General features: G+C 45.6%; 1 protein-coding gene across 2 annotated transcripts in view; it reads right to left on the bottom strand.

The window, feature by feature from the left end:
- plppr3a (phospholipid phosphatase related 3a) overlaps positions 1-26,291 on the bottom strand; it is a 128,478-nt gene that overhangs the window by 22,477 nt on the left and 79,710 nt on the right. For both annotated transcript variants that reach the window (XM_068016614.1, XM_068016615.1), the window contains 2 exons: positions 12,797-12,992; positions 1,557-1,614 (listed from right to left, as the gene is read on the bottom strand). In XM_068016614.1, coding sequence (XP_067872715.1) covers positions 1,557-1,614; positions 12,797-12,992 — 254 coding nt within the window. The remainder of the gene's footprint in view (positions 1-1,556; positions 1,615-12,796; positions 12,993-26,291) is intronic.

The following is a 26,291-nucleotide window of genomic DNA, read 5'->3' as shown; positions in this document are numbered from 1 at the left end:
AGGTAACGGGAGTGTGTGAGCGGAGTGAGATCTAGGTAACGGGAGTGTGTGAGCGGAGTGAGATCTAGGTAACGGGAGTGTGTGAGAAGAGTGAGAGCTAGGTAACGGGAGTGTGTGAGAAGAGTGAGAGCTAGGTAACGGGAGTGTGTGAGCGGAGTGAGATCTTGGTAACGGGAGTGTGTGAGCAGAGTGAGATCTAGGTAACGGGAGTGTGTGAGAAGAGTGAGATCTAGGTAACGGGAGTGTGTGAGAAGAGTGAGATCTAGGTAACGGGAGTGTGTGAGAAGAGTGAGATCTAGGTAACGGGAGTGTGTGAGAAGAGTGAGATCTAGGTAACGGGAGTGTGTGAGCGGAGTGAGATCTTGGTAACGGGAGTGTGTGAGCGGAGTGAGATCTAGGTAACGGGAGTGTGTGAGCGGAGTGAGATCTAGGTAACGGGAGTGTGCGAGCGGAGTGAGATCTAGGTAACGGGAGTGTGTGAGCAGAGTGAGATCTAGGTAACGGGAGTGTGTGAGCAGAGTGAGATTCCACGTAATGGGCTGTATTTTAGGCGCCCGTCACTGGAAGAGGCAGCGGGCAAAAAAGGCAACCCACACACACAAGCTGCGTGCTGCCATGCCACCTTGGTCTCCCGTGTGGCAGCTCATTTAAATACATCGGTCAGCCCAACCCCCAATCACGTGGAGGGCACGGGCTCTCCGATGACAACAATGGTGGCATCCACCTGTGCACAGGTGCTGGCGCTATTTTTAAAGGGCAGCCAGCCCCGCCGGCAAGCTTAAATTTTTTAAACGGAACCACCCCCCACCACCCCCTCCCCCCCCCCACCCCCGCACACTGTTCAAATCAAAATTCTATCACCCCTTTCTCACCCCACAATAACAATAAAATTAAGTATCTGCCCTTCCCCCCTCCCCCATACCACTTGCCTTTCAAATATGACCTTTGCTCCCCAAACTGAACAAAGTTCACAGTTCATCCCTTCCCACCATCTCCTGCACTAATGACAAAGGTTTGACCCCGTTTCCCATCACCACCCCCCCACAGCATTAAAAATCTCATGTTTCCCCCTTCCCCACCACTGCGGAGCCTGCTTTCCCTGGACTGGAAAGTAAAGGCTCGGGAGTGCCGGCTGCCATTCTGAAGATCGCTGCCCGACCATTAGATCGCAAGTAAGTGCATTGAAATGTATGCATTTAATGAATTACCATATGTTAATCCAGGTCCCATCACCCAGCGGCAGAGGGGCCACCATGGAGCCTCGCTGCTGCTGGGACGATCGGGACCTGTGGTGGGCCACTGCCGGAACGTCTTCCAGCATCCCCCCACCCCCCACCACCATGGAGCCAGACTTCGGGGGCCCTGTAAAATCCAGCCCAATGGGAATGATTTAAGACATTCAAACTCCATAAAAGGTGAATGTAATGAGATTGTGACATTCTATGGAAGCGCGGATGAATAAAATTATGATAACTGCACTGCAAGGTCTCCTGATTTCCATGTGAAAATGCAATACTCTCCCATCCAGTGTAGCCCCAAAGAAATGAGATACTCACCGAGATATACACTGCAGCGAAGGCTGAAATTGTGGCATGCTGGGAAGGGAAGCTCTTCCTGTGGATAAGAACATAATGAAGGATTCTGCTGAATTACAAGCCTGTGATCTGTAATTCTTCCTCTGAACTCTTTATGTATACTATCATTTTACACATCGGAACAGAGTTCTTTCAATATAAGATAGGACAAGATAAAGTGAGGTTTTGCGAGCAGTATCCTGATCCCTATGCTGTCGGACTGAGTGATATAGATCATGGTGAATTTTACTAGGTTGCCATGATTTTTAATGGTTGTTTACTGACAGCTGGTAAAATCAGGGTGAATTCTTAGCCCAGATTGTTTTTCAAACCAGCATTGATTTTCTCCAATTACTCATTGTCAGTCAAGCCAAATTTTAGAAACGTGGAAACTCATGGTCACGGTGCAGTGGTGCCCAGACTAAAATATTCATTGCTGCAGTGGAACAATCTACATACAAACACAGGAGCAGGAGTAGGCCATTCAACCCATCGCAGAGACTGTTCCACCATTCAAGTAGATCATGGCTGATCTGGGTCTTAAATCCATCTACCTGCCATGGTTGCATATCCCTTAATGCCCTTACTAAGAATCTATCAATCCCAGTTTTGAAATTTACCAATTGACGCCCCCAGCATCAACAGCTTTTTTTTTTTGCAGGGGAAGGCAACAGTGTTCCAGAATTCTGCTACCCTTTTTTGCGAAGACACGCTTCCTGACATCGCCCATGAGCGACATAGCTCCAATTTTAAAATTATACCCCTTTGTTCTGGACTCGCCAAACAAAAGAAATGGTTTCTCTCCAACTACATTTTAAAATCTTTTTTCAGCTTATACACCTCAGCACTATCGTCTATAATCGAGAGAATGCAAGGACAGTAGATGGAACCTTTCCTCATGTAACAAGCAAACATATGAAAATGAGCTGGGAAAGACCGGTTGGTCTATCAAGCCATTCCAACACTAATGATGACTGGAGCATGATAACCAGACACTTCTCCCGCACCCTTAAATAAACACATATCAGAGGTTATTTACAGGGGAAAAAGGCACTCCCATTTTCATTTAACATAACCTCAAAATAGGATCTTCAGATGCACTAAATTATACCCATGATACCCTTTATTCAGCTCTGAGCATTGAATTGCACCTCTTGAGGATCCTGAGTTTACTTATCATTAATTCCAGTCACGAGGCTTTAAGCACTATTTGTCATGACTTTGTGGGGACCGAAACTGATAAGGCACAGAATGGGCTACGGTGAAATGTGCGAAAAGCAATGGCTGGGACGAGGGTTGATAGAGTGTTAGGTTCTTGCCTATCCAAGGAACTGCGTGACTAACAGAGCAGAGGAAGACTCTACGCGGAGGACTGACAAGTTAGTGGAGGAATTAGCAATACCCTGGAACACACATCTCAGGTTTAACAAGAAGCAGATCCACTGTGCTAAAACATTGATCTCGTTGGCCATGACTGCTGCTCAGCTTACATGTAAAAAGAAAGGAGCTTTCATAGTTGCAGCTTTCATTGGGCTGAATGAGAATGCAAAAGAAAATCAATTCTCTTTAATAATACAAGTCCCATTCTCTGACAATATGGCGAATAAGCCTGTGAAAATAACTGGCAATGTACATGACAATTAAGCTTCTGGCTTGTGTATGCAAATAGAGTCATTACTATTCATGCTGAACTAAGTCTGGGTCTCACTGCCAAGAAGAAATAGGAGAACAGATGTGGGTTCCAAATTATATGGTACAAGTCTCCAATTAAATGGATCATAATGTAAGGGATTCTCAATCAGTCCAAATTGCCCTCCAATAGCTGGTTAGGATAGTTAGGATGCCCACCCATTAACAACCATTTTCATCTGGGACAATCCCTTGTAAAAGGTTGAACATCAGCTGCCTCTGCTTCTTCCCTGAGCCCACCAGGCCAAACTTCTCCTAATGTCACCCATTGCTCTAGCTCTTAACTCACATCTTTCTCTAATTTCTCTTCTATCTCTCCTCGTGTCGTCTCGGAGCTCATCTTGTCGATGTGACCCACCTCTTGCTCCCTCGATACTATTCCCATCAAACTGCAGACGACCCAACTTCCCTTCATTGCCCCCATGTGAGCTGATATTGTTAAAGGTTCATTCTTTCAGGTACTGTTCACCTCTCCTTGGAATCTGCCAACATCGCTGCCTCTGTCCTCAAAAAAAGGACTCTCGACCATTCTGCCCTTGCTCCATATCCAACCTCCTTTTCCTCTCCAAAGTCCTTGAACGTGTTATTGCCTTCCAAATCCATACTCATCTTTCCCGGAACACCATGCAATCAGATTTCCTGGCTCCTGCCATTATATTGAATTGACCTTTATCAAAACTGACACCTAGCTCTAACTCAACACCACCTCATGCAATCTGTCCATTGTCTCTGATTTCTCACACTGTTTGGCCAATATCCAGTATTGGATGAGCAGAAATTTACTCCAACTAAATATTGGAAAGGCTGAAGCCATTGCCTTTGGGCCCTGCCACAAACTCCATTCCCTAAGCATCGACTCCACGTCTCACTCTGGCAACTTTCTGCAGCTGAACCAGACCATTCACATCTGATTTGAGCTTCCGATCCCATCACCAAGACCTCATACTTCCACCTCTGTAACATCACCTGCCTTCACCCCTACCTCAGCTTATCTGCAGCTGAAACCCTCATCCATGCCTTTTAACCTCTAAACCTGACTATTCCAATGCTCTCCTGGCTAGAGTCCCATCTTCCTCTCTTGAGCTCATTGTCATGCCCAGTAGAGGAATGACCTATTTGTAACTTTAAACATGGACTATATTCAGCATAACATCTTCTGGAACTGAATTTTCCTTTTATTTTGAATGAGCCACATGGACATTAAAAGTGGGCATGGGCTGCAAAGATGGCCAAAGGTCAGCTGACCTGACCTGTATATTCAAAGACTTACTCGCTGTCTGAAAGGACAAAAGAATACCTTCCAGACTAAGAGGTGTCATCAACGCCCATCCTGAAACCATCAGGAGACATTCCTGAATTGAACGGGTTTCTCCTGAATCAAAGAAGGTGATTGACTTAACTCTCCTCAGGAAGAATGTCTTACAACAATAAACAGGATGAGGTTAATCAACCGAGATCCCCACCATATTTTAAAAAGGAACTGTGAGAAGTCACATGGTAGAGCAGCCATGTTGGCCTCCTTTTAAAAATCTTTTAAAATATAGACCACAGAAAAAGGAGCAAGCAGATCAGGCAGTACCATCGTGCCTTAAAGGAACTGAAGGCTGTAACATCTTAAGGTCTCGGAACCTGTTCCTTTTCAAGTCCACCAGTACAGAATACCAACCTCCTAGTGATGAGACTACGAGCAACTAACTTCGTGACCTGCTACAAATCCACCTCTACGAGAGAATCCTGCAACGACTCCAGCTATCGAATCCACCCAACTACACTTCAGGAGTGTGAATGCCTTCTTCATCTGGCCCGCAATACATTTCTTTTCCCCAAGACAAGTCAAATCATGTGACTTACAAACTATTCCTTTGCAATTTGTAAGAGTGCACGATCCTTTGAATGGTTTTCTTTCTCAAGTGTGTATGTGTGTATGAGTGGTGAGTGAGTGACGAGCATTAGACTTTCGGGTTGAACGTGTGAATAAAAATAAATCTTTTTTATTTAAACCCACGAAAAATGTGCTGCTGGTAATTCAAATTGGCCATACACTCAGGGATTAAGAAACACACACATCTTCCTTTTCAAAAACACACTGATTACGGACAAAAAAAAGAACTGGGGTTTCAGTTCTCTTTCAATTCTGTCCATAACACCATCTAAAACTTAGCTTTCCTTACCCTAACTCACACCAAGTCCTATTTTCTCATCATCCCTTTACTCACATTGGCTTCTGATCTAGCACTACCTTGATTTAAAAATGTTCATCCTCATTTCAAAATCCCTCCATTGCCTCAACCCTGCCTATCTCTGGATCCTCCTTCAGCCCTACAACCCTCCAAGATACGGCGTTATATGAATGCAAAGATTTTTTTCTCTCAATCCAAGCATCACTGTGTGAAATATGGATGGAGATTTCTTTCATAGCCGGCTGACTGCAAATGGTATCGAGGACACCAGAAAGAAATGGAGTCATGCTAGAAAGAAAGAATGATGCTTCAAAGAAGCAATGGGTAAAATTCCCCTCTCCAATGCTTTTGAAGCATGAATATGAGATAAATAATAAAAGATGGTCACAGTGTGTCTGAAGCATACTCAAGAAGCTTAGGTTATTTAAGAAACGTTTTGCAGATTTCTAAAATTCATCAAAATATGCCTTCAGCACACTCCCAATCACTTCTGGTTGTTTAAAAATCACCTCTCAAAAATTGGAAAGCTTCTTGCTCACTTTCCCTTACTGCATTAATGTCTATCAATCTCAACTTTTGAAAGTTCAAGTTGATCTCCAGCATCCACAGTCTTTTGGCATAGAGAATTCCAGATTTCCACTACTCTTTGTGTGAAAACGATCTTCTTGATTTCCTTCCTAAATAGCCTAGCTCTAATTTTAAGACTATGTCCCCTTGTTCTTGATTCCCCCAGCAGAGGAAATAGTTTCTCTGTACCTACCCTAGAGAATTCACGTAGCATTTCGAAGACTTCAATTAGATCACCCCTAATCTTTTAAACTCAAGGGGATACAAACCAAATTTCTGCAATCTGTCCTCATAGTTTAACCCTCTAAATCCTGGTATCATTAACTTTTTTGAATAAACTTATTCTAATTGTAAAATACTTAGTTTCCTCCTTCTAGGTCACTATCTCCAAGGCTATAGTTTTAAACATTGATTGACTGTACCTCAATCATTCCTGCTGGCTTTTGACTGCTCGTGTGCTATAATCATTTTGTTAGATCTTTTACCTATGCCAAAGGATTTGCAATACAAGGAGGATTGAAATGTATTTTAAAAGACTTTGATTTCTGTGCTTCCAGCTGCTTAATATCCCATTCATTCCCTGCTATCTCTCCCGAGTTTAATCTAATGACAGCATTTATATTCCTTGCTGTCTCTCATGTTGAGACTGCAGAACCGTAATTTGGTGTACGTGTCTATTCTTTCTGTCAAATGTTTGGATATATCACAAGATTCTAATAATCTGGGCTCTTGTGTTCCTGAGCTGTCAGGATACACTTCTTGTCTTGTTATATGACTTGTTTTTCCGACTTGCTGATAGTCACTAACTGTTAACAGCTGACGTTTCCCTGCTGTCCTATTCCCATCTCAATGTTTCTCTGTTTTATATCATGTGGTGTAATAACAGGGTGCAGCTGTAGGTGATTGCAATGGGGACAAGTAAAAATAGCCCTTGTAACTGTGGGGAAGACAGAAAGACCTGGAAAAGTTGTATTGGAGATTCAACAACCCAGAGGCCAACACATGCTGGATCAATCTTTGTGAAGGTGGTGATGGTTAGCTCAGTATTTGAACGATGAGAAGGATAGACCTTCAGGTGATTGTACTGACTTGGAAATGTCTAACTGAAGGAGAAGCAACATGTTAAACTCTGCTACTGATGTTCCATGTGGATATTTTTTTATGTCAGCTGTGGCTCAGTTGGTTTCACACTTGCCTCTGAGCCAGAAGCTTCTGGGTTCAAGTTCTGCCTAAAGACTTAAGTACAAAAATCAAGGCTGACACTCAGGTGTGGTAGTGCTGCATTTTTGGAGGTTCTGTCTTTCAGTGACAAATTAAACTGAGTCCCGTCTGCCCTTTCAGGTGGACGTAAAAGATTCCATTGTTACGACCAAGTGAGAAAGGGGTCTAGGGGTTCCCTCTCAGCCTTTGCCTGGTTTAACCGTAACAGGGTTTAATGTTTTTAGCTCCCCCTCAGTGAATCCTTGTTCACTGCTTTCCAATTGTAAGGCAAAGAAATCAATCAGACAGAATTTCTTAGATTTAAACAAGAAAGGCGGAAGTTTATTAATCTTAAACTCTAATTTGGTTACCGACGACAAATACCCTAGCATGCATACGCGATAAATACACATGCAGATAGACACAGAAAAAGTAGAACGAATAAAGGGGCAAAGTTTGAGGCAATAGCTGGGTGTATTTACAGTGCTTTGAGTTTGACTTGGAGTCTTTGGTTGCCGATAAGTTTGGCTGTTCGTTGGGGCCCAGTGCACGCTTTAACTTGTTTCGATGTCGGAGTCTTTTTTCTCTTGAGGTTTAAGCGACTTCAGTGGGTCCGGAGGTTTATGAGAAAGTGAGAGACACACAGTCAGGAGAGAGGCTCTCTTGTTCCAGGTTCAGTTGCAATCTGCCTTCAAACTGTACTGTGTGTAATTCCAAAAAAGAACCTGGGCCAGCAGGTTAGTCATGTGACCAGCTGTTTTACCCATTCCTGCATTTGTGAATTCTCCATCCTAGACACTGGAATGCAAGTTTTCTTACACTTTCAATGTCTGGTGATCAAAATCCATTTGGGTTAATTGGACCAAGGAGTTGTTGCTTTGTCTCTCCAAGCAATGTCTCTTAGTATGCAAATATCCTCCAGCCAAATGTCTTGTGATCTCTTCAAACAAGTCATTTCTTCACTCCAGCAACAGTTTAAAATCAATGTTCATATGACAAAATTAACATGCCTCATTTCTTGGTAGGTGGGGGTCTTCATCACACCATGCATGATTCAAAGAAGAGCAGGGAGTTATCCCTGGGGTTCTGGCCAATATTTATCTCTCAACCAACATCAGTATAACAGATGATCTGGTCATTATCACAGTGATGTTTGTGGGAGCTTGCTGTGTGCAAATTAGCTGTCACGTTTCCTAAATTACAACAGTGACTACACTTCAAAAAGTACTTCTTTGGCTGTAAAGCACTTTGAGACATCCAGTGGTTGTGAAAATCCCTATACAAATGCATTTTGTTTTTATTATACCAATACTGCTACAGCAGTTCTGTGCTCCTAGCATTTACAGACTTGTGCTGCTGGACTAGTCCTAACCTTGTGCAGGATAGATCATCCAGAGTATCTCTTCAAGGACCTGGTGGATGGATTTTGTCATTTTAGACCCATCCACAAAGGGGAAACATTAACTCCCAAGCAGGAAGCTGGCTGGACGTTTGGGCAGCCTTCCCAGGAGTTGGAGGGCCTGGTCTATTATAATAGCAGGGTCTCATTTACATTACCACCCGAAAGAGATCTCCAGAGGAGCTTGTTATCTCTAAGCCTGCGAATATCGGGTGGCCCATGGGTTTGGAGTCTGCGGTGGCAGCAACCCTAGCTTACTTTGTGTGGCCTGGAGAAGCATTCCTGTTCTCCTGGCCCCACAAAATGAACTTTAACACTTACTCTACACAGCTGCTGCTTTTTACACACCAGATTTTATTGAACAAGGTGCCCACAGCCAACATCCTTCTCAATAGGCCATTAAAATTACATCAGGCTCCTTTCTAAGTGATATACGCTAACTAAGCAATGGTTCTTATCTGAGTGAATCAACCGACCTAAGTGATAGGTCCTACCTAAGTGCTGGGACCCCAATTTGACTAAATATATCAGGTGTCTGCTTGAGTCTGGCAGGCACCTCTGCCACCCAAAAAAACACGTTGTTAAAATAGGTGCAGGGATCAAGTGCTAAGTGCAGCATTTCCATTTTGACTAAACAGAGAGATTTAAAATTATCCTCTCAAGTCTTTCCACCACATTTCTGTAGCTTGTTGAACTCCCCCCTCAGGAAGGGAGTGAAGACTTTGAGCTTAGGATCTCAATTCATTCTGTGCCTTCGGAGTTGAAAGTGTCAAATTCATTGGAAGCCTGTTCCTATTTCTGATACGTCCAGGATCATTCTGTTACTCATTACAGACCTGTGCAGTATCATTACTGGACAGATTAATATCTTGGTTAAGTTTATATGGACGCATTTGTTACGAATATTACATTGTAAAATTTCCACCCACAAACTTCAGTTCGTTGTTGGAGTTTGCACAGTGCACAAATACAATGTATGACTCAATGTAAGAAGAGTGCAGGTCACATTTTCCAGCTTATTGAATATGTAGGCGGTCTAGGACTGCACAGCAATATTACCCCAATGTGATGCTATCTGACAGCCAAGCTCCCTCAATAAATGTCCATGCATTAAGAAGAAGAGACATACAGACAGAGGGAGTTGGATGGCAGGGGAATAATGCTAGAGGAAGGGACAATTTGGGTCACAGACACGACAGACAGGATTGGGTTAGTGGTGGTGTCCACTGCCTTGGGATAATAAAATAGTTTTGGAAAGAAGAAGAAATATAAGGTCAGAAATGACTGTTGCCAAATAAGTGGTTTAACACATTCAGTTTGACATACCTCCGATCACCATTTTAAATTGCTTAAGCTGGGGGTACAGTAATGTAATGGTTATGTTGCTGGACTGGTAATCTAGAGGTTAGGGCTAATAATCCAGAAAGATTGAGTTCAAATCCCACCACAGAAGTTTGAGAATTTGAATTCAGTTTAAAATGTCCATAAAGCTGTTGGTTTTTTACAACAATCCAACTAGTCCTTTTGGCAAGGAAACCTACCATCTTACTGGGTCTGCCCTGCATGTGACTCCAGTCCCGCATAAACGTAGTTGAACCTTAACTGTCCTCTGAAGTGACTCAGTTGTGTCAAATCCCTACCAGTGGTTCAAGGAGACAGCCCACCACCACCTGCTCAGAGCAACAATGGATGGGCAATAAATGCTGACCTTCCTAATGATCCTGAGAAAGAATTTAAAAAAACAATTGTTAACCCCTCCCCCCTCAATCCATCCGGGAATATCTCCAAATGTAATTTCTAGACTACTGTGTTCCCAAGAGGCCATATCTCTCTATGGCCAAACACAATGGGCTAGATTTCCTTTAATCTGCTCTACAGGATCAGAAGCTGACTTCAGCTCACCATTCTGACCCTAACCTAGGTTGGGGGTCATAATGTAATCAAAGTAAGCTTCCAACAGGGTCCTGAAGAGTAAGCAGGACTCCACCAGTGGTCTCCAGCAAGACTGAGGTTATACGGCTCTGAACAAGTCATCCATCAAAGGCCTTGGCTGGTAAGTAATCAAAGCAAGCCAAGACCTGAACTAGGCAAACTCCTCCTACACAATATTTGGGGCCATTCCCACAGCGATCCAAGGCTTATCTTTCACCAGGCAGTCTTAGGAGGAAAATGGGCCATGACCCTATGCCCCGGACCTCCATGCACCCCTGCGGGCATTGATATGCAGCGCATGGGAGTGGAGTGTAGAAGGAGTAGCTAACCGCAGTCCCAGTTTGAGTGGGTAGGAGTAAATCAAGGTTGGCAGAGGGAGATGCAGTGTTAGCCTCTACTATGGGTCCCTGAGACACCTTTGGGGACAAGAGCAGCCTCTGCAAAGTTGTAACTGGTGAATTGCACCCAAAATTAGGTCATTGCATTTGCATTTGGTAAGAAACCACAACTCTAAATAGAATTTGCTTTTCATTGTCAAAGAATCAAGGAGTTTTGTTGTAGTCTGTAAATGCCAGGGCACTGCTACCAAGTGTAGTTAGCATTTTCAGACTGCAACAAAACTCCTTGATTCTGTGGTTTTAAGCTGATGTTTTCTTTGCAGCAGAGGAGAAGCAACTGGACTCTGACATGAGCAAACCCTTTCTCTCTCTCTCTTTCTCTCTCTCTCCCCATTCCAGTTTGAAAGTTTTCAAATCCTGCTTGCTGACTGACCATCTTTCCAAACTCCGGCTACAATCAGAAGCCCCACTATCTCCAAAGAGACTCACTGAACCAGTCATCTACCTCTTCAAACTAAAAGTCTCAGGACCACCGAATTCAGCAGAAGCCAGTTGAATCACAAAACTCCACAGACTGTATACCTTTCTTTTAAGGACTCTATCTCAACCAATCTACCTTCCCACACTCTGTAACCTATTTGTGTGTGTGTAAACCTCGAGTGTGTATGTGAGAGTGAAAGTTGGCGCGTTGTTTATTATTTTTATTCGTTCGGGTTAAGTACAATAAAGTTATCCTCTTTCTTTGTTAACTCAAGAAAACCTGTCTGATTGATTACTTACTTGCTATGATCATAACAAGAACCAAAACCAAGAACGGCAGAGGATCTACCGGTGAAGAAGGAGCTGCCTTGAATGACTGAGAACCAGTGCCACAGGACACTGTGACTCTGCAGGCAGATGGTCACAGAGATTTTTGCCCTCATTGTGAAAGACATCACACCTCACAGCACTGCTCATCATGTTCTACCAATAGCCATCAACGTCATTGTGGCCTTGACCTTTTCTGCCTCCTGGTCCTTCCAAGGATCAGCTGTAGATTTTGGTGGCATTACACAATCGGCTGCACACCACTGCATCTCACAGTAACGGAAGCCCTTTTTGTGAGAGCTGGACAGTGCATTCATTTCTGGACAGATGGGGCCTCGCAGGCGCAAAGGTCAGTAGATTTTGCCTCCCATGGCTGGATTTGCCCAGGTGCAGGGGCATCATCCTTTGCACCCACGTGGCCATCAAGGCAACAAGTGATCAGCCAGTGAGATTCATCAACAGGAAGGGCTTCCACTCCCTCAGCATTCAACTGGTCTGTGACCACAACAAGCGCTTCCTGCATGCGTGTGCTTGCTTTCCTGGCAGCTGCCATGACCCTTTCATCTCCGAAAGTCCAGGCTGCCGCAGCTCTTCACTCCAGCCCCCAAACTGCAAGGATGGATTCCGGAGAACAAGGATTACCCCTTGAAGAGAACCAGCACATTGGCTGGCGCTGCTATTTTCAGTGCTCACCCGCCTCCATTTCCGCCCCAGGCAGGACCAAAAAATCTAGCTCCTTAGAGTAAAAGCGACCATTGCTGGGATATGGGGAAAGGGTTGGGGAGGGGTACTAACGGAATTGCTCTTTAAAAAGAGCCGATGTAGACTCAATTGCCTCCTTCTGTGTTGCACCAACCTATGATTTTGTGAAGTTATCAGAAATGTCATAATTAGGGAAGGAAACCTGCAGTCCTTTCCTCTACCCTGCCTATATGTGACACCTGTCTCACACCAACATGGTTGATACTCAACAACCTCCAAAGTGAGGTATTGGCCTAGTAAGCCACTCAGTCATATCAAACAGAAGAAGGTCCACCACTATTTTCATTGGGCAATCAGGAATGAGCAACAACGTTGCCGAAAACTAGAGAGTGAGTATAAATCGGTTACCTTGCGGAGATGATGGCATGATGGTCCAAGCCAGAGCAGATATCCTTTGTGATGTACGGGTTGTTGTCGCATGAGATGCCATGGAGGGTATAGTTCGGCTTGCACACTGTTAGGAAGAAGGGAGCATGGTAGCCAGTTGCCAGCTGTATGATGTCGGTCACAAGGGCCGTAGCACAGAGTCCAAATACATGTACACCTGCAAGACCGAAATGGAAAAAAGATCTGAGATACTATGTTTGACCACACGCCATTCTGCAAAAACTAAGTGAACATCAGTGATCCCTGACCCTGCCATGATCCTGGTCTTGTGTTGGTCAATGGAATTTCCACCAGCAAGCAGGAGCTCACCAGTTATTCCCCCCACCTCCCACCAAGGACTGACTCTGTGGCTAAATGACTGGCATGACATCATATTAAAAAGGGACAGAAAAGCCCTGAAAGCATCAACTAATCTCCCACTGAAGACCTCAGTCAAGATCAAGGTCTTTAGCAGGTAAATGCTGGAAGTTGAAATAAGGCCACATCAAGGCCCTCCCACTCCATCAGGAGCGCTATTTCCACTGCTAGCCTGGGGACTTCATCCAGACTTCACCTGGCAATCCAAGGAGCAGCAGGAACAGGGCTGGACAAGAGGGAAGTGGGTCGAGGTGGGGAGGGCGTGACTATCAGTGATCCAGGTGGGGGTGGGAAATTCAGGACAGAATGGTAGGCCTCGCTCCCCAATTTTACGGCCTTTTCCATCGTTATTGAAGGAAAATCCACCTGAAAGTCTCCAACATTGAGCACGTTGACCCAAGAAAATCACCAGCTGAATTCTCTGAACTGTGCTGAGTTAGCTTACCTCAGCCAGGGACAGAGATTGAGGCATTTCCCTGGATGATGGAGGGGGAAATCCTGCTGCTGATTCCTATACAGTGATAACATACATGGAAACATATACACGCATATGATAGGTGAGGACGAACAGGGTCAGCTCTTAGACTTTCCAGTAGTCCATTGATACTCATTGCCAATTCCCACAGGTGCATTATGGTCACTTGGGTGAGATAGATAGCAGGGAGAGTCCGCTACATACAGAATCACACCCAGTGAGAGTCAACACCATCAGATAAGAAGGAAAGAAGGTGGAATGAAAGAAGTGCTAGCCCATAACACTGTCATTCTCCAAGTGGATCTTGTTACAACCAAGGTGGGAGGAATGCACTATCTTTCTCAAGTTCCAGTTCTCCACAGGTCACAACATATGTTTAAATGTTTACCCAGTTACCTACACAGCCAGTTATATACTCTATTTTTATTTCAGATTTCTTTAATAAACAACAAAATTATCAATTTATTATAAAACAAGACATATTTAGTAAAGATGCAAAGCATTAACACAGATTGAAATATAAAAGTTCCCTTCTAACTTAGCCCAACACACACACACACACACCAGTTAAAGAAAAAATAAAGAGGTTTTCTCTGCAGAGATCGCTTTACAAAAAAAGACAAAAGAAATTTGACCAAATACTTGTTAATTCTTGAAGGAAAAGGATAAGATATGGAATGATATCACTTGTCCCTTTTCTGGTGTCCCAGATACGCGTTGACGGCTGTCACTGGGATCTTTTTGGAGCAGTTCTCATCGGGTTACATCGAGGATTAGTCTGGCTGGCTTTCCAGGAGAAATGTGGCATCAGGGGTTTCAGCTATTACACACTGGATTCTCAGGGTCGCTCAGAGAGGTGGAGAAAGGATGAGCTGGGTGTTTCTCTCAGCAGGCTACAATCCCAGCTGATTCAAAACAATCCAAAATGAAACCAACTCTTGACATGTCACTTCTCTGTAAACAACTCCACTAGTCACAAAGACTCTTGTTGTTTACTTAGTTAAAGACATGTGACTTCCAGTAAGTGTGTTTCTAAACCAAGTCCCAAAGTCCTTCCAGTGACCTTTTTTATTAAAAAAAAACTAAGTCCAGCATCTATGGAATCACTTCAGTCTTCCAAAGGAATCCATTGCCACAATTTTAAAACACGAGTCCTCACAGAATTTTTAAAAATGTAAGTACTTTCATAACAATCTAGAGGTTCAAAGCGAATGGGATGAAAAAGACCAATTGGCTCATTGACCGACTCCTTCCAACTCATCTCAAATCTAATATCTTGAGGGAGGTAACTCCAGGGGAAAGTTCCTAAAAAGAAGAAGCTGTGAAACCCCTTCACCAGAAAGAAAGCAAGTCACTGCACGATATCAATCTCAAACATAACTGACATTACTCAGATAGTTATAGAATTTACAGCACAGAACCAGGCCATCCGGCCCAACAGGTCCCTACAGGTGTTTATCCTCTCACCGTATTTCATCTATTGCTATTGGCATATCATTCTATTCCTTTCTCCCTCGTGTACTTATTTAGCTTCCCTTTAAATGCACCTATGCTATTGTTTCTGGTTTCTGGTGATCGTTCCACAATGTCAGTCGTACCCTCAGCAGCATGCCAAAAATCTACCGCCATCTTGTGATGCCTGCATAAAAATCCACCAAAATTAAAACAAAGAAGTTGGAACCAATTTGAACCATCAGTTGCCATGAAGAAGTATCTATTTGCTGCTGAATGCCTCGACCATGTTATTTTACCATTTTGTCTATGCTCCAATCCCAGACCAATCCCTCTGATCACACTGATGTGACATTTTCAATTGGCACATTCAATCTCGCTATAATCCACCAAATTAGCAGCTAATTAATGCTGAATTTTGCACTACGGGCTCATTGCACTAAGATCTAAATTAAACCTGCCAGAATTTATTTCCCCTTAGGCTTTGGCAACCTCCAGAGAATGTTGATGTTGCTCTAAACTCTCAGCACTAAAGAGAGACCGAGTTCCAGTAATAAGCAGGAACCAAAACAATGCGCTTGCTATCTGTTTCTACAAATTTTTGGCCGATTCGTCTCTCTTTATCGGTTTCCTACAGGGAGAATTATTCGTTGAAGCTACTCCCCGACTAAGCAGCAAGATCTCTGTGGAGAAAGCAGCCCAGATGGCAATGAGTTCAACAAAGAAAAAAAACTTTCTTTGAAGCGCAGGGCAAGAAAGCAGATGTTAGCATTCAAATTCATTACCATGCAAAATCAAAAGGCAAGAAATGACCTTTTATGTCAGCGACGGGAGTCAAAGCCACATTAAGTCAGAACTGACTGCCGAAAACCTCTCCAAATGAAAGAAGCTGTTGGAAATTTCAAAGCTTTAATCCATTCTGTTCTCAAATTATAACAGGCTCTTCAGAGGCCCAAGTTTAATATTCTACCATCATGAGGTTAAGACAGCTCATGTTCCATGTCACGTGTGACTCAATGGTAACACTCTCCCCTCTGAGTCAAAACGTTATGGGTTTAAGTCCAGCTGCAGAGATTGAGCACTAATTGTAGGCTGACACTGCCGTGGATTACTAAGGGAATGTTGCACTGCTCTCTTTTGGATGAGATGTTAAGCCACTCAGGTAGACATAAACGATCCCATGGCCCGATTAGAGGAAGAGTAGGGGAGTTCTCCCCGGGGTGTCCTGACCAATATTTAACCCTCAACCAACAACACTAAAACAGATTATCTGATCATTTATCTCATTGCTGTTTTGTGGGAGCTTGCTGTGACCAAATTGCTGCCTGCTTTCCTATGTTCCAACAATGACTACACTTCAAAAGTACTTCATTAGATATAAAATGCTGTAGGATGTCCTATGGCATCGCTAAACAAATGCAATTCCTGCTTTCTTTTAAACTTTTTTCCCTCAGGGAATAACAAACCAACCATTTATCTAAAGAGTTTAATAAGTACCAATAGCAGAGCTTTAAACATGCACACCAGCAGGGGTCTAGCTATACCAGCACACAACTGGCCTGTGTGCACTATCCACTTGCAAGGGTATCCGGCTACCATACAACCAGATCTCAACTGCTTGGAAATGTTGATCACATGATACAACAGGGTACCTGGAAGAGAGGTTGAGGCTAGGACACCGATCCGCTTGAGAAACAGTCTATTGATACAATGGGAAACCAAAGGGTTGGGTTCAAATGGACTGAAGGGTGTTCTTCCTCCAGACCTGCCTTATGAAAACTCAACGCATTCACTGTGGAGGTACCAGTGTCCCTCAATCTGAACTGCATAAGCAGCATGCAATGGACAGGGCTAAGCTATCCCATAACCAACAGATCAGTTCTAAGCGCTGCAGTCCTGCCACATCCAGTCGTGAATGGTGGTGGACAATGAAACAACTAACTGGGGGAGGTGGCTCCACAAATATCCCCATCCTCAATGATGGGGGAGCCCAGCACATCAGTGCAAAAGATAAGGCTGCAGCATTTGCAACAATCTTCAGCCAGAAGTGCCGAGTTGATGATCCATCTCGGCCTCCTCCTAAAATCCCCAACATCACAGATGCCTGACTTCAGCCAATTCAATTCACTCCGCCTGGTATCAAGAAACAACTGAAAACACTGGATACTGCAAAGGCCATGGGCCCTAACAACATTCCGGCAATAGTACTATAGACCTGTCCTCTAAAACTTGCTGCAGCCCTAGCCAAGCTGTTCCAGTACAGCTACAACATTGGCATCTACCTGGCAATTACCCAGGTATGTCCTGTACACAAAAAGCAGGACAAATCCAACCTGGCCAATTACCGCCCTATCAGTCTACTCTAAATCATCAGTAAACTGCTGGAAGGTGTCATTGACAGTGCTATCAAGCAGCACTTGCTTAGCAATAACCTGCTCACTGACACTCAGTTTGGGTTCCGCCAGGGCCACTCAGCTCCTGACCTCATTACAGCCTTTCTCCAAACATGGACAAAAGAGCTGAACTCAAAAGATGAGGTGAGAGTGACTGCCCTTGACATCAAGGCAGCATTTGACCGAACATAGCATCAAGGAGCCATAGCAAAACTGAAGTCAATGGGAATCAGGGGGAAAACTCTCTGCTGGCTGGAGTCATACCTGGCGCAAAGGAAGATGACTGTGGTTGTTGGAGGTCAATCATCTGAGCTCCAGGACATCACTGCAGGAGTTCCTCAGTGTAGTGTCCTAGGCTCAACCATCTTCAGCTGCTTCATCAATGACTTTCCGTCAATCTTCAGGTCAGAAGTGGGGATGTTCGCTGATGATTGCACAAATTCCAGCATCATACGCGACTCCTCAGATACTGAAGCAGTCCATGTAGAAATGCAGCAAGATAATATCCAGGCTTGGACTGATAAGTGGCAAGTAACATTTGCGCCACACAAGTGCCAGGCAATGATCATCTCCAACAAGATAGAATCTAACCATCTCCCCTTGATATTCAATGGCATTATGATCGCTGAATCACCCACTATCAACATCCTGGGGGCTACCATTGACCAGAAACTGAACAGGAGCAGCCATGTAAATACCATGGCTACAAAAGCAGGTAAGAGCTAGGAATCCTGCTGTGAGTAACTCACCTCCTGACTCCCCAAAGCCTGTCCACCATCTACAAGGCACAAGACAGGAGTGTGATGGAATACTCTTCACTTGCCTGGATGGGTGCAGCTCCAAAGACACACAAGAAGCTCGACACCATCCAGAACAAAGCAGCCCACTTGATTTTCACCCCATCTACAAACATTTACTCCCTCCACTACCGATGCACAGTGGCAGCAACGCACCAAGGCTCCTCAGACAGCACCTTCCAAACCCGCGACATCTACCACCTAGAAGTACAAGGGCAGCAAATGCATGGGAACACCGCCACTTGCAAGTTCCCCACCAAGCCGCACACCATCCTGACTAAGAACTATATCACTGTTCCTTCACTGTCACTGGGTCAAAATCATGGAACTCCCTTCCTAACAGCACTGTGGGTGTACCTACTCCACATAGACTGCAGTGGTTCAAGAAGGCAGCTCATCACCACCTTCTCAAGGACAGATAGGGATGGGCAATAAATGCTGGCCTAACCAGCGATGTCCACATCGCATGAATGAATAAAAAAAGAGACAGGTTCTGGTCAACTAATGGAAATCAGGGTTGAAAGAAAAAATGTGCCATTTACACAGTGCCCTTCATGATGTCACAAAAAGCTTTACAACCAATGAAATACTTTTCAAATGGAGTCCCTGTTGTAATGTAGGGAAGGACACTATCCAATTTGCACACAGCAAGAACTCCATGTATCTCATTTATGTTGCATCAGGCGACATAAAAAGCTTCTTATTACAGCCTCTCTCTTACTGCCTCCAACAGAACCTCAAGGTCTGCATCAGAAAATTGTGGGTCAGCCCTGCCCCAGGTGCCAGGCCTCTGCCTCTCCTGCTGTTCACCTCGTGCTTCCATTGCAATGCAGAATGTCTGCCACGGTAATGGCTGCCATCATGCCTTTAAATGGTGCCCGCACTTTACACATCCTGCTTCCATCCCTTGCCCACCGCAAATAATTGGCCACAAAACCCACCTTCCAGCCAATTAGAAGCCCACCTCAGGGAAAATCATGGGCTGTGTCTACTTCCTCCCCAGTGGGGGTTAGGATGTGGAAATGGTTCCAATGTCGGGTTCCTGACCCCGACTTGAAAATCCTGCCGAGTATTATGGATATACCCCGATATTGGTTAACATCTGGACAGTTGAAGTCGGTGACCAATACTTTGATATATGGGTAGTTAAGCATCTGAGGGGTACCTCAGTTAGTGCGATTTCAGGCAAGAGAGCAATGAGTTAATGACCAGATAATTTGCTTTAGGTGGTATTGTTTGAAGGGTACATTTTGACCGAGACACCAGAAGAATTCCCTTTCTTTTCTTCAAATAGTGCCATGGGATCTTTTAGATCCTTTTCTAGGGAGGCATTCATCCAACAACACCTCCAACATTGTCACACACTCTCAGTGTCAGCCTTAGATTATGTATTCAAGTCTTTGAAATGAGACTTGAATGCAGAGCTCTCTGCCTCAGAGGTGAGAGTGCTGTTCCTCAGCCACAGCCGACAGTGATTATTATTAGTCACATGATTACACACCAGTACTTGGCTCATTAGCATACTAAGATCTTAAAGGTACATTACTCTTAAAGGCAATCACACAACAGAGGCGAGAGGTTTTGTTCCCAGAGGGTGGCAGGACAAGGCCACAGCCAAACTAAGCCAGGCCTGGCTGGAGGTGGCAGTAAATGTCAGTAGCCGAAGTGTTGCCTGGAGAACCTGGGTACAGTATTGCATGAGCTTTAATGACCACCTTCATTCTGTCGATCTGAGTGCAACACAATACCCAGATGCCAGGCCTCCAGGTCTGCAGCCACCGGCAGACACACCAGCTGAGCAGCCTGAGGGCGCATGGTGCTCCTGAACATGGTAGAAATGTGTGCCCAGGGTAATTAATGACCTGTCAGCAAAGCCCAGAGCCCTAGAGCTTTTGAGGACCTGGCAGCACTGAAACATGCAGCTTCATATTTAGATAAGCCTCTGGCATTGCTGAGAGAGGCCAGCATTGCCTTATCTCTGTCTCTTTTGTCCTTGCAGGTGAAAAGGGCATAGAATGCTAGGGAGAGGGTACACACAGGAGGAGGAGGAGGAGTGCTCCAACTCGCCATCCTCAGAGCCATGGAGGAGACGAAAACAGAAAACTCCAAGCTGGCCTCACACAACCAAGTGACCAATGGAGAGATGGGAATACCTGGAGAAGAGGGTGAAAAGATGCTGAAATTTGTAGATGAAGGGATGGTGTGCAAGTCCGACATGCCAACACCTCAGCTGTAATGGGAAGCCTCAGCTCTGTAGAAGTAGCTGCTGTCAGAGGCGAGTTCTCATGGATCTCCTTCTGATGTCCCCCACAGGGTCAGTTGTGGAGGGGGAGGATACTCATGCAGCAGCAGCATCACTGGGAGCCTCTCAAGAAACAGAACCAGCAGACCCAGCACTGTCAGATCATTCAAATGCACTCTCCACCAGCGCAGATACACTCATCAGTGGGTCCTCACGCAGAGTTAGAAAGGGTGGCACTGGGTGAAGAGCACAGTACTGGTGAACAGGAGGAGGTGAGAGAGGCAGAGTTGGCGTGTCCCCTTGGAGGATGGAGGACAGACACAGCCATAACCTTCTGGGCACAGATGCACAGCCTTGGGAGTCACAAGACGGCTCTACTTTGACCAGTAGTGTGAGATGTGTACCCACATGTCAGAGTTCCCTGAGGCAATAAGGAGCAATGGGCTGAGAATGGAGGAGTCCATTCAGCTCATGTGCAGCACCATGGCTCAGAGTTTTGAACACATGAACTTGTCTGTCGAGCGAGTGGCCAACCTCATGGAGAGCCATATGCAGCAGCACTGTGTGAGTGGATGCAGGAACAGCGCACTGACATGCACAGAATGCTCAGTAGCGCAGATGGGGTGGATGCCAGTTGCCCCCCAGCTGTTGGCCCCCTCCAGCGATCCAGAGCGCCATACAAGGGCTGAGGCAGTCACTGATGAGGATGAGGGTGCCACACCACATGGCATGCCATCATCATAATCGGCCTCCTTGGCACCTCGGACTGTGAGACCATCCATGCAGCAGGGCTGTCCAACAGAGGCTACCCCTGCATTGATGCCGGTGCAGCAGCCTCTGGAGGTGCCCCTACTGGCACCTCCATGATGAGGATGACCACCATGTGCATCTCAGCCTCAAACAGACACATGTGAGCAGGCTCCACCTCATCCAAGACCACAAGGGGAGCACTGCGTAGAATTGGCCAAGAGGGGAGACCATCGCGTCGGTCAGAACACTGAGTGGGTTACTGGGGTTTATTTCACTTGTGATTCTGCACTTTGTAAATTATTAACACTAAAAATGTTGAGTCATGATCCCAGACGTGTGAGCTTCCATTCTTTAATGGCGTAACTGCAAAAGAGGGAAGAAGTAGTGATGGGAAGCCACGGTCTTTGAGTGGGGACATTGATTCTGCTGGACAGATTGAACCATGCATTGGCAGTAAGACTGGATCTACTCAAGGTTGTGTGTTTAATAGATGTGTTCTCACAGGCAGAGCAAAGTGAGTGCTAGAACATGCAGTCCTGCTGGATGAATAGTGCTCAGGTGAAACGTGCCTGAACCAGATGTGCCCTGGCATTCTGGCCACCCTGATGAGAGTTTTGACTCCTGAGCTGGCCCCGACCACCTCCCTGCACAGCATGGGCACCATTCTGTGCTGCATCTTCATCCTCCGATGAACTGTGCCGATCTGGAGCTTTACCCTCTTCAAGATCTACACCTCTCTGGAAGGCCATGCTATGGAGAACACAGCAGACCAACACTTTGCACAAGACACTTGAGGAGTGTACTGCAGGACACCACCTGACTGGTCCAGGCACCAGAACTGCATCTTCAGAAGCCTGATGGCCGGCTCAATGGCTATCCTTGTGAGCAGATGGCTGCGGTTGCAGAGTCTTGTGCATCTGCCTCGGGGTCACGTAAAGGTATGAGTAACCATCTCTTCAAAGGATATCCCTTCTCCCCCAGAACCCATCCATGGAGTTTCAGTGGCACCCTGGACTGCCAGAGGATGAAGGTGCCATGGCAGCTGCCAGGATAGTGAGTGCATACGTGCATAAAGCACTTGTTGTAGTCGCATACTCGCTGAACGCTGAGGGAGTGGAAAACTTCCAGTTGATAAATCTCACTGGTTGCTCACTCGATGCCTTGATGGCCACATGAGTGTAATCGATGATGCCCTGCACCTGGGGCAACTCCAGCAATGGAGGTGAATCCCACTGCCCTTTGTGCCTGTGAGGCCCCATCTGTTTGAAATTGTATGTACTGCCCTGCTTTTGCAAAAGGGGCATCAATGAACTGCAAAATGTAATAGTGTGTTTCTGCTTGAGAGACACCACAGAGGCCCGCTGCTGATCTTTGGAATGAACTAGAGGCGAAGAAGTTCAAGGCACAGTGACTTTAATGGCTACTGATAGGGGATGGCGACCAGTACTGTGAGGTCTGAGGTCTTCCTCAATGAGGGCACAAATCTCAGATGCCATCTGCCTAGATAGGCGCAGTCTCCTGCGGCACTGATTCTCTGACCTGTCCAGGTAGCATCTTCTTCAGCGGTACACTTGATGCTGAGTGTATGGACTTTGTTGCCTTCCTGCCCCTCGTTCCTCTCCTCTTCCCTCCTCATTTTCAGGGCTCGGCATCTGCTCCTGAGGATGTTGCTCATCATTATTCGACCCTATCTACAAGTACCTTAATCCCATGTCTAACTGTTGTCTTGCTTGTGGTCAGCTACACTCAATGCTTCATGGACCCCCTTGTGATGGGCCCACAATCCCTGGAGGGTAACAACATCCTTCACTGCCTGGGTGTGCATAGACCACTTGCTCCGCTAACTCTGTTCACCTGAAGGCACCTGTGTGCCAATGGATGAGTGCCCCTTTTAGCCATGCACCCATTTATGAGCCCACCTAATTGCATGGCATGACCATGACTGGCACCCTGCTGTGTTGTTGCCTCCTTCCACTTGGACTTTTCTTCTTCTTTGGCCTCCTTGTCTCGAGAGACAATGGGTAAGCACCTAGAGGTGGTCCGTGGTTTGTAAAGCAGTGCCTGGAGTGGCTATAAAGGCCAATTCTAGAGTGACAGACTCTTCCACAGGTGCTGCAGATAAAATTGGTTGCCGGGGCTGTTACACAGTTGGGTCTCTCCTTGCGCTTCTGTTTTTTTCCCTGCCAACAGCTATGTTTCTTTGACTCATCACTCTTTAGTCTGTTCCTAATCCATCATGTGAACCATAGCTCTCGACAAGCTGACAACAAGTTCGTCAACAAGCTCAATTGGCCAATAATCTGAATCGGGCGGGTTGCCGGAAGCCACCTTCCACCCTCCTGAGCAAAATCGCCAACCGTCAGATCAGCGACAGCAAACCAGCACGATGGCGGTGGCATTAATTTTCGCGCCCGCCCATCTCCGTGTGGGCAAAAATTCAGCCCTCTGTTGCATCCGTCTAATCCAGTAGAATGCAGGCTCCCTTCATAACTGATATAGCGAGCCATTTAAAATGGGCATGATTAATTTAGTCAACTGAAGGATGGAGCCATGTTCGATTGTGACTGATCCCTGCTGAGTGTTTCCACCGTTTTCTGCTTTGTAGCTAATCAAACAGGGTTGGTAAGGAAGAGAATTCCAGCTGAGTGCGCGGGTGATGAAGAACCGCTTTAGATTAACCCTGAAGGAATTATTTGTTAGAAAGCCTGGTAGAGTTATTTGGTGTACAGTGTAGATCTGTGACTAATCTGATTAGTGTCTGATATAAGTGCAGCTTCAATTAGACACGTAGTGGTGTTGTACTAGAGTGTTGTAGGGCAGTCAGAGGGGAGTCATTCTAATGTGTGCAAATAAACAGTGGCCAATAACTATCCCAATCCACTATTGCATTCCTGATCCTGTTGGATGATGTTGCAGCTTTGGAAAGGGTGCAGAGGAGGGTCAATACACGAATTCCCAGTTTAAAGCATCTTACTTATTAAAATAGGCTAAAAGGGCATAGTCTTGAGGTGATGTGATGAGGTCTATAAGATGGTGAAGGGAATAGATTGTGTTTGTGTAGACTGCTTGTTCCAGTTAAATAGCTTAGGGAGGACTAGGAGGTCACAATTTCAATGCCAGATCTACATTCGATATCAGGAGCTGGTTCTTATTCTAGAGAACAGTGGACCTGTGCGATGTGTGTGTTGAACACTGATTTGCTGAATTCCTTCAGGCCAGAGCTGGACCTGTTTCTGGTTGAGGTGGAGATCACCTTGTATAAGACTAAGGTGCTGGATAGAATTATCAGGGCCAGAGTGCTCTCCTGGATTAGTTTAGATGAATTCAGGGTTAAGGAATTTGAGGAATTTATAAGATTTTCTTTCCCGAATTGGCTTTTGAGCAGGATACGGAGTCTATGGGCTGAATTTTCCTGGATGGCTTTGGAGGTGGGACCAGGTACAAAGTTAGAGAATCTTGCATCGGGACAGCTCCCTGATTGATCTTGCCGAAGACGGGATTTGACCAGCACCGGATATCTACCCAACAGCAATGGGTAGCCAATTATGCTCAATTAAAGTCCCCTCAGAGTCAAATTGGTGATGCCGGGATTTTCCAGGCACCGGACGATCTCCCCACTGTGGCTAAAGCATGCTTATTGTCTGGAGATGGCCTCCTGCCGGTAGGCCGGGGGACCAGCGAGGCTTCCTTTAAATCCACCCCTCTCCCCGAGCCATAGAGCTACAGCTGTGGCCGCAGGACATCCCATGGGGGGGTGTGGGGAGGGTTCCTCCTCCACACTGATGGCCTGACAGCTGTGGTCACACTTTTATTTTTACAATTTTATAATTCTTCGGAGGGTGCCTCGATTTTGAGTTGCCCTCACGTTCTCCAAACTACATTGGCAGTGCCCATCTCTTCTGGTGGAGCTTCTAGCCGGACTTCAGTGCAGGGCCTCATATTGGGCCCGGTTCTCAGGTCTGCCCTCCGTCCTTAACGGGACGGGGATCCTGGAGGCGGCTTCTTAATTGTCCATCTCCAAGAAAATCGCTAATGACGTCCTGCCACGAGCACTTCTGGCTTCCTGACAATCTCAGCAGACGGTAGGCCTATATATTGTGACACATAAGCCATATTGTATGTGACAGGCTGGATGAACCAGAGGGTCTTTTCCTGTCTGTCATTGCTCCTATGTTTGAACATAACCTCTGTCTACACTGAGCACTCTCCAGTTAACTAAGCTTGGAGTGCAGAGATCAATGGCACAATCCCATGTTCACAGCAGGGAAACCATGCCCAGTATTGGTTGGCGATAGGGATAACCCTGACTTCCTACCTGTGCTCCCTGTGAGCATGGCTTTCTGCTGGGAACATGGGAACTCCGAGTAGGCTCTATACAGTAAAATAGGATAATGTATCTCTGTGGACATGCAACCTGTGCTACTGAAGAATAAAGTGCCTCTCAATACACTTTAACTGAACATTTGAGGCAAATAAGCCTTTTGATGGACCCCTTAATGCAGCCACTACATTATTGCCAGCAGAGCCATCAGCCATTACAACCCAAAACTATGGAATTCTCTGGATAAAATGCTTCCACTTTGCCCCACCCCCCCTCACATTCAAAACCTCCTTGAAGCCTATCTCTCCAACACTCCCATTCACCTCCCCTCCCCACTAACCATTCACTGCTAGTTCCTGGTGCGATCTGTTCCACCACAATACTGGATCAAGTATCTCAGAATCTAAAGATGAGGATACCTTGCTAACTTGCAATTATGGGAATGTGATTCCCAAAGCTCTCCACCACTGGGGGATGGGGTTCCTTGCCTTATGTCGGAGTTTGTCATAGGAAGATGTCAGCATAGGAACAATAGTAGACCACTTAGCCCCTTGAGCCTGTTACGCACTATGTCTTATGACCAGTAGTCTCCAGTCAAAAGTCCAGTTTCAGGCCTCCTACATATCATTCTCTGTTAAATCCTAAATTTGCTTGAGCTAGCAACTGGCC

Source organism: Heterodontus francisci, chromosome 36 (genome assembly GCF_036365525.1).
Source record: "Heterodontus francisci isolate sHetFra1 chromosome 36, sHetFra1.hap1, whole genome shotgun sequence".
NCBI lineage: Eukaryota > Metazoa > Chordata > Chondrichthyes > Heterodontiformes > Heterodontidae > Heterodontus > Heterodontus francisci.
Note: the sequence above shows the minus strand (reverse complement) of the source record. Positions and strands in the feature narration are given on the sequence as shown.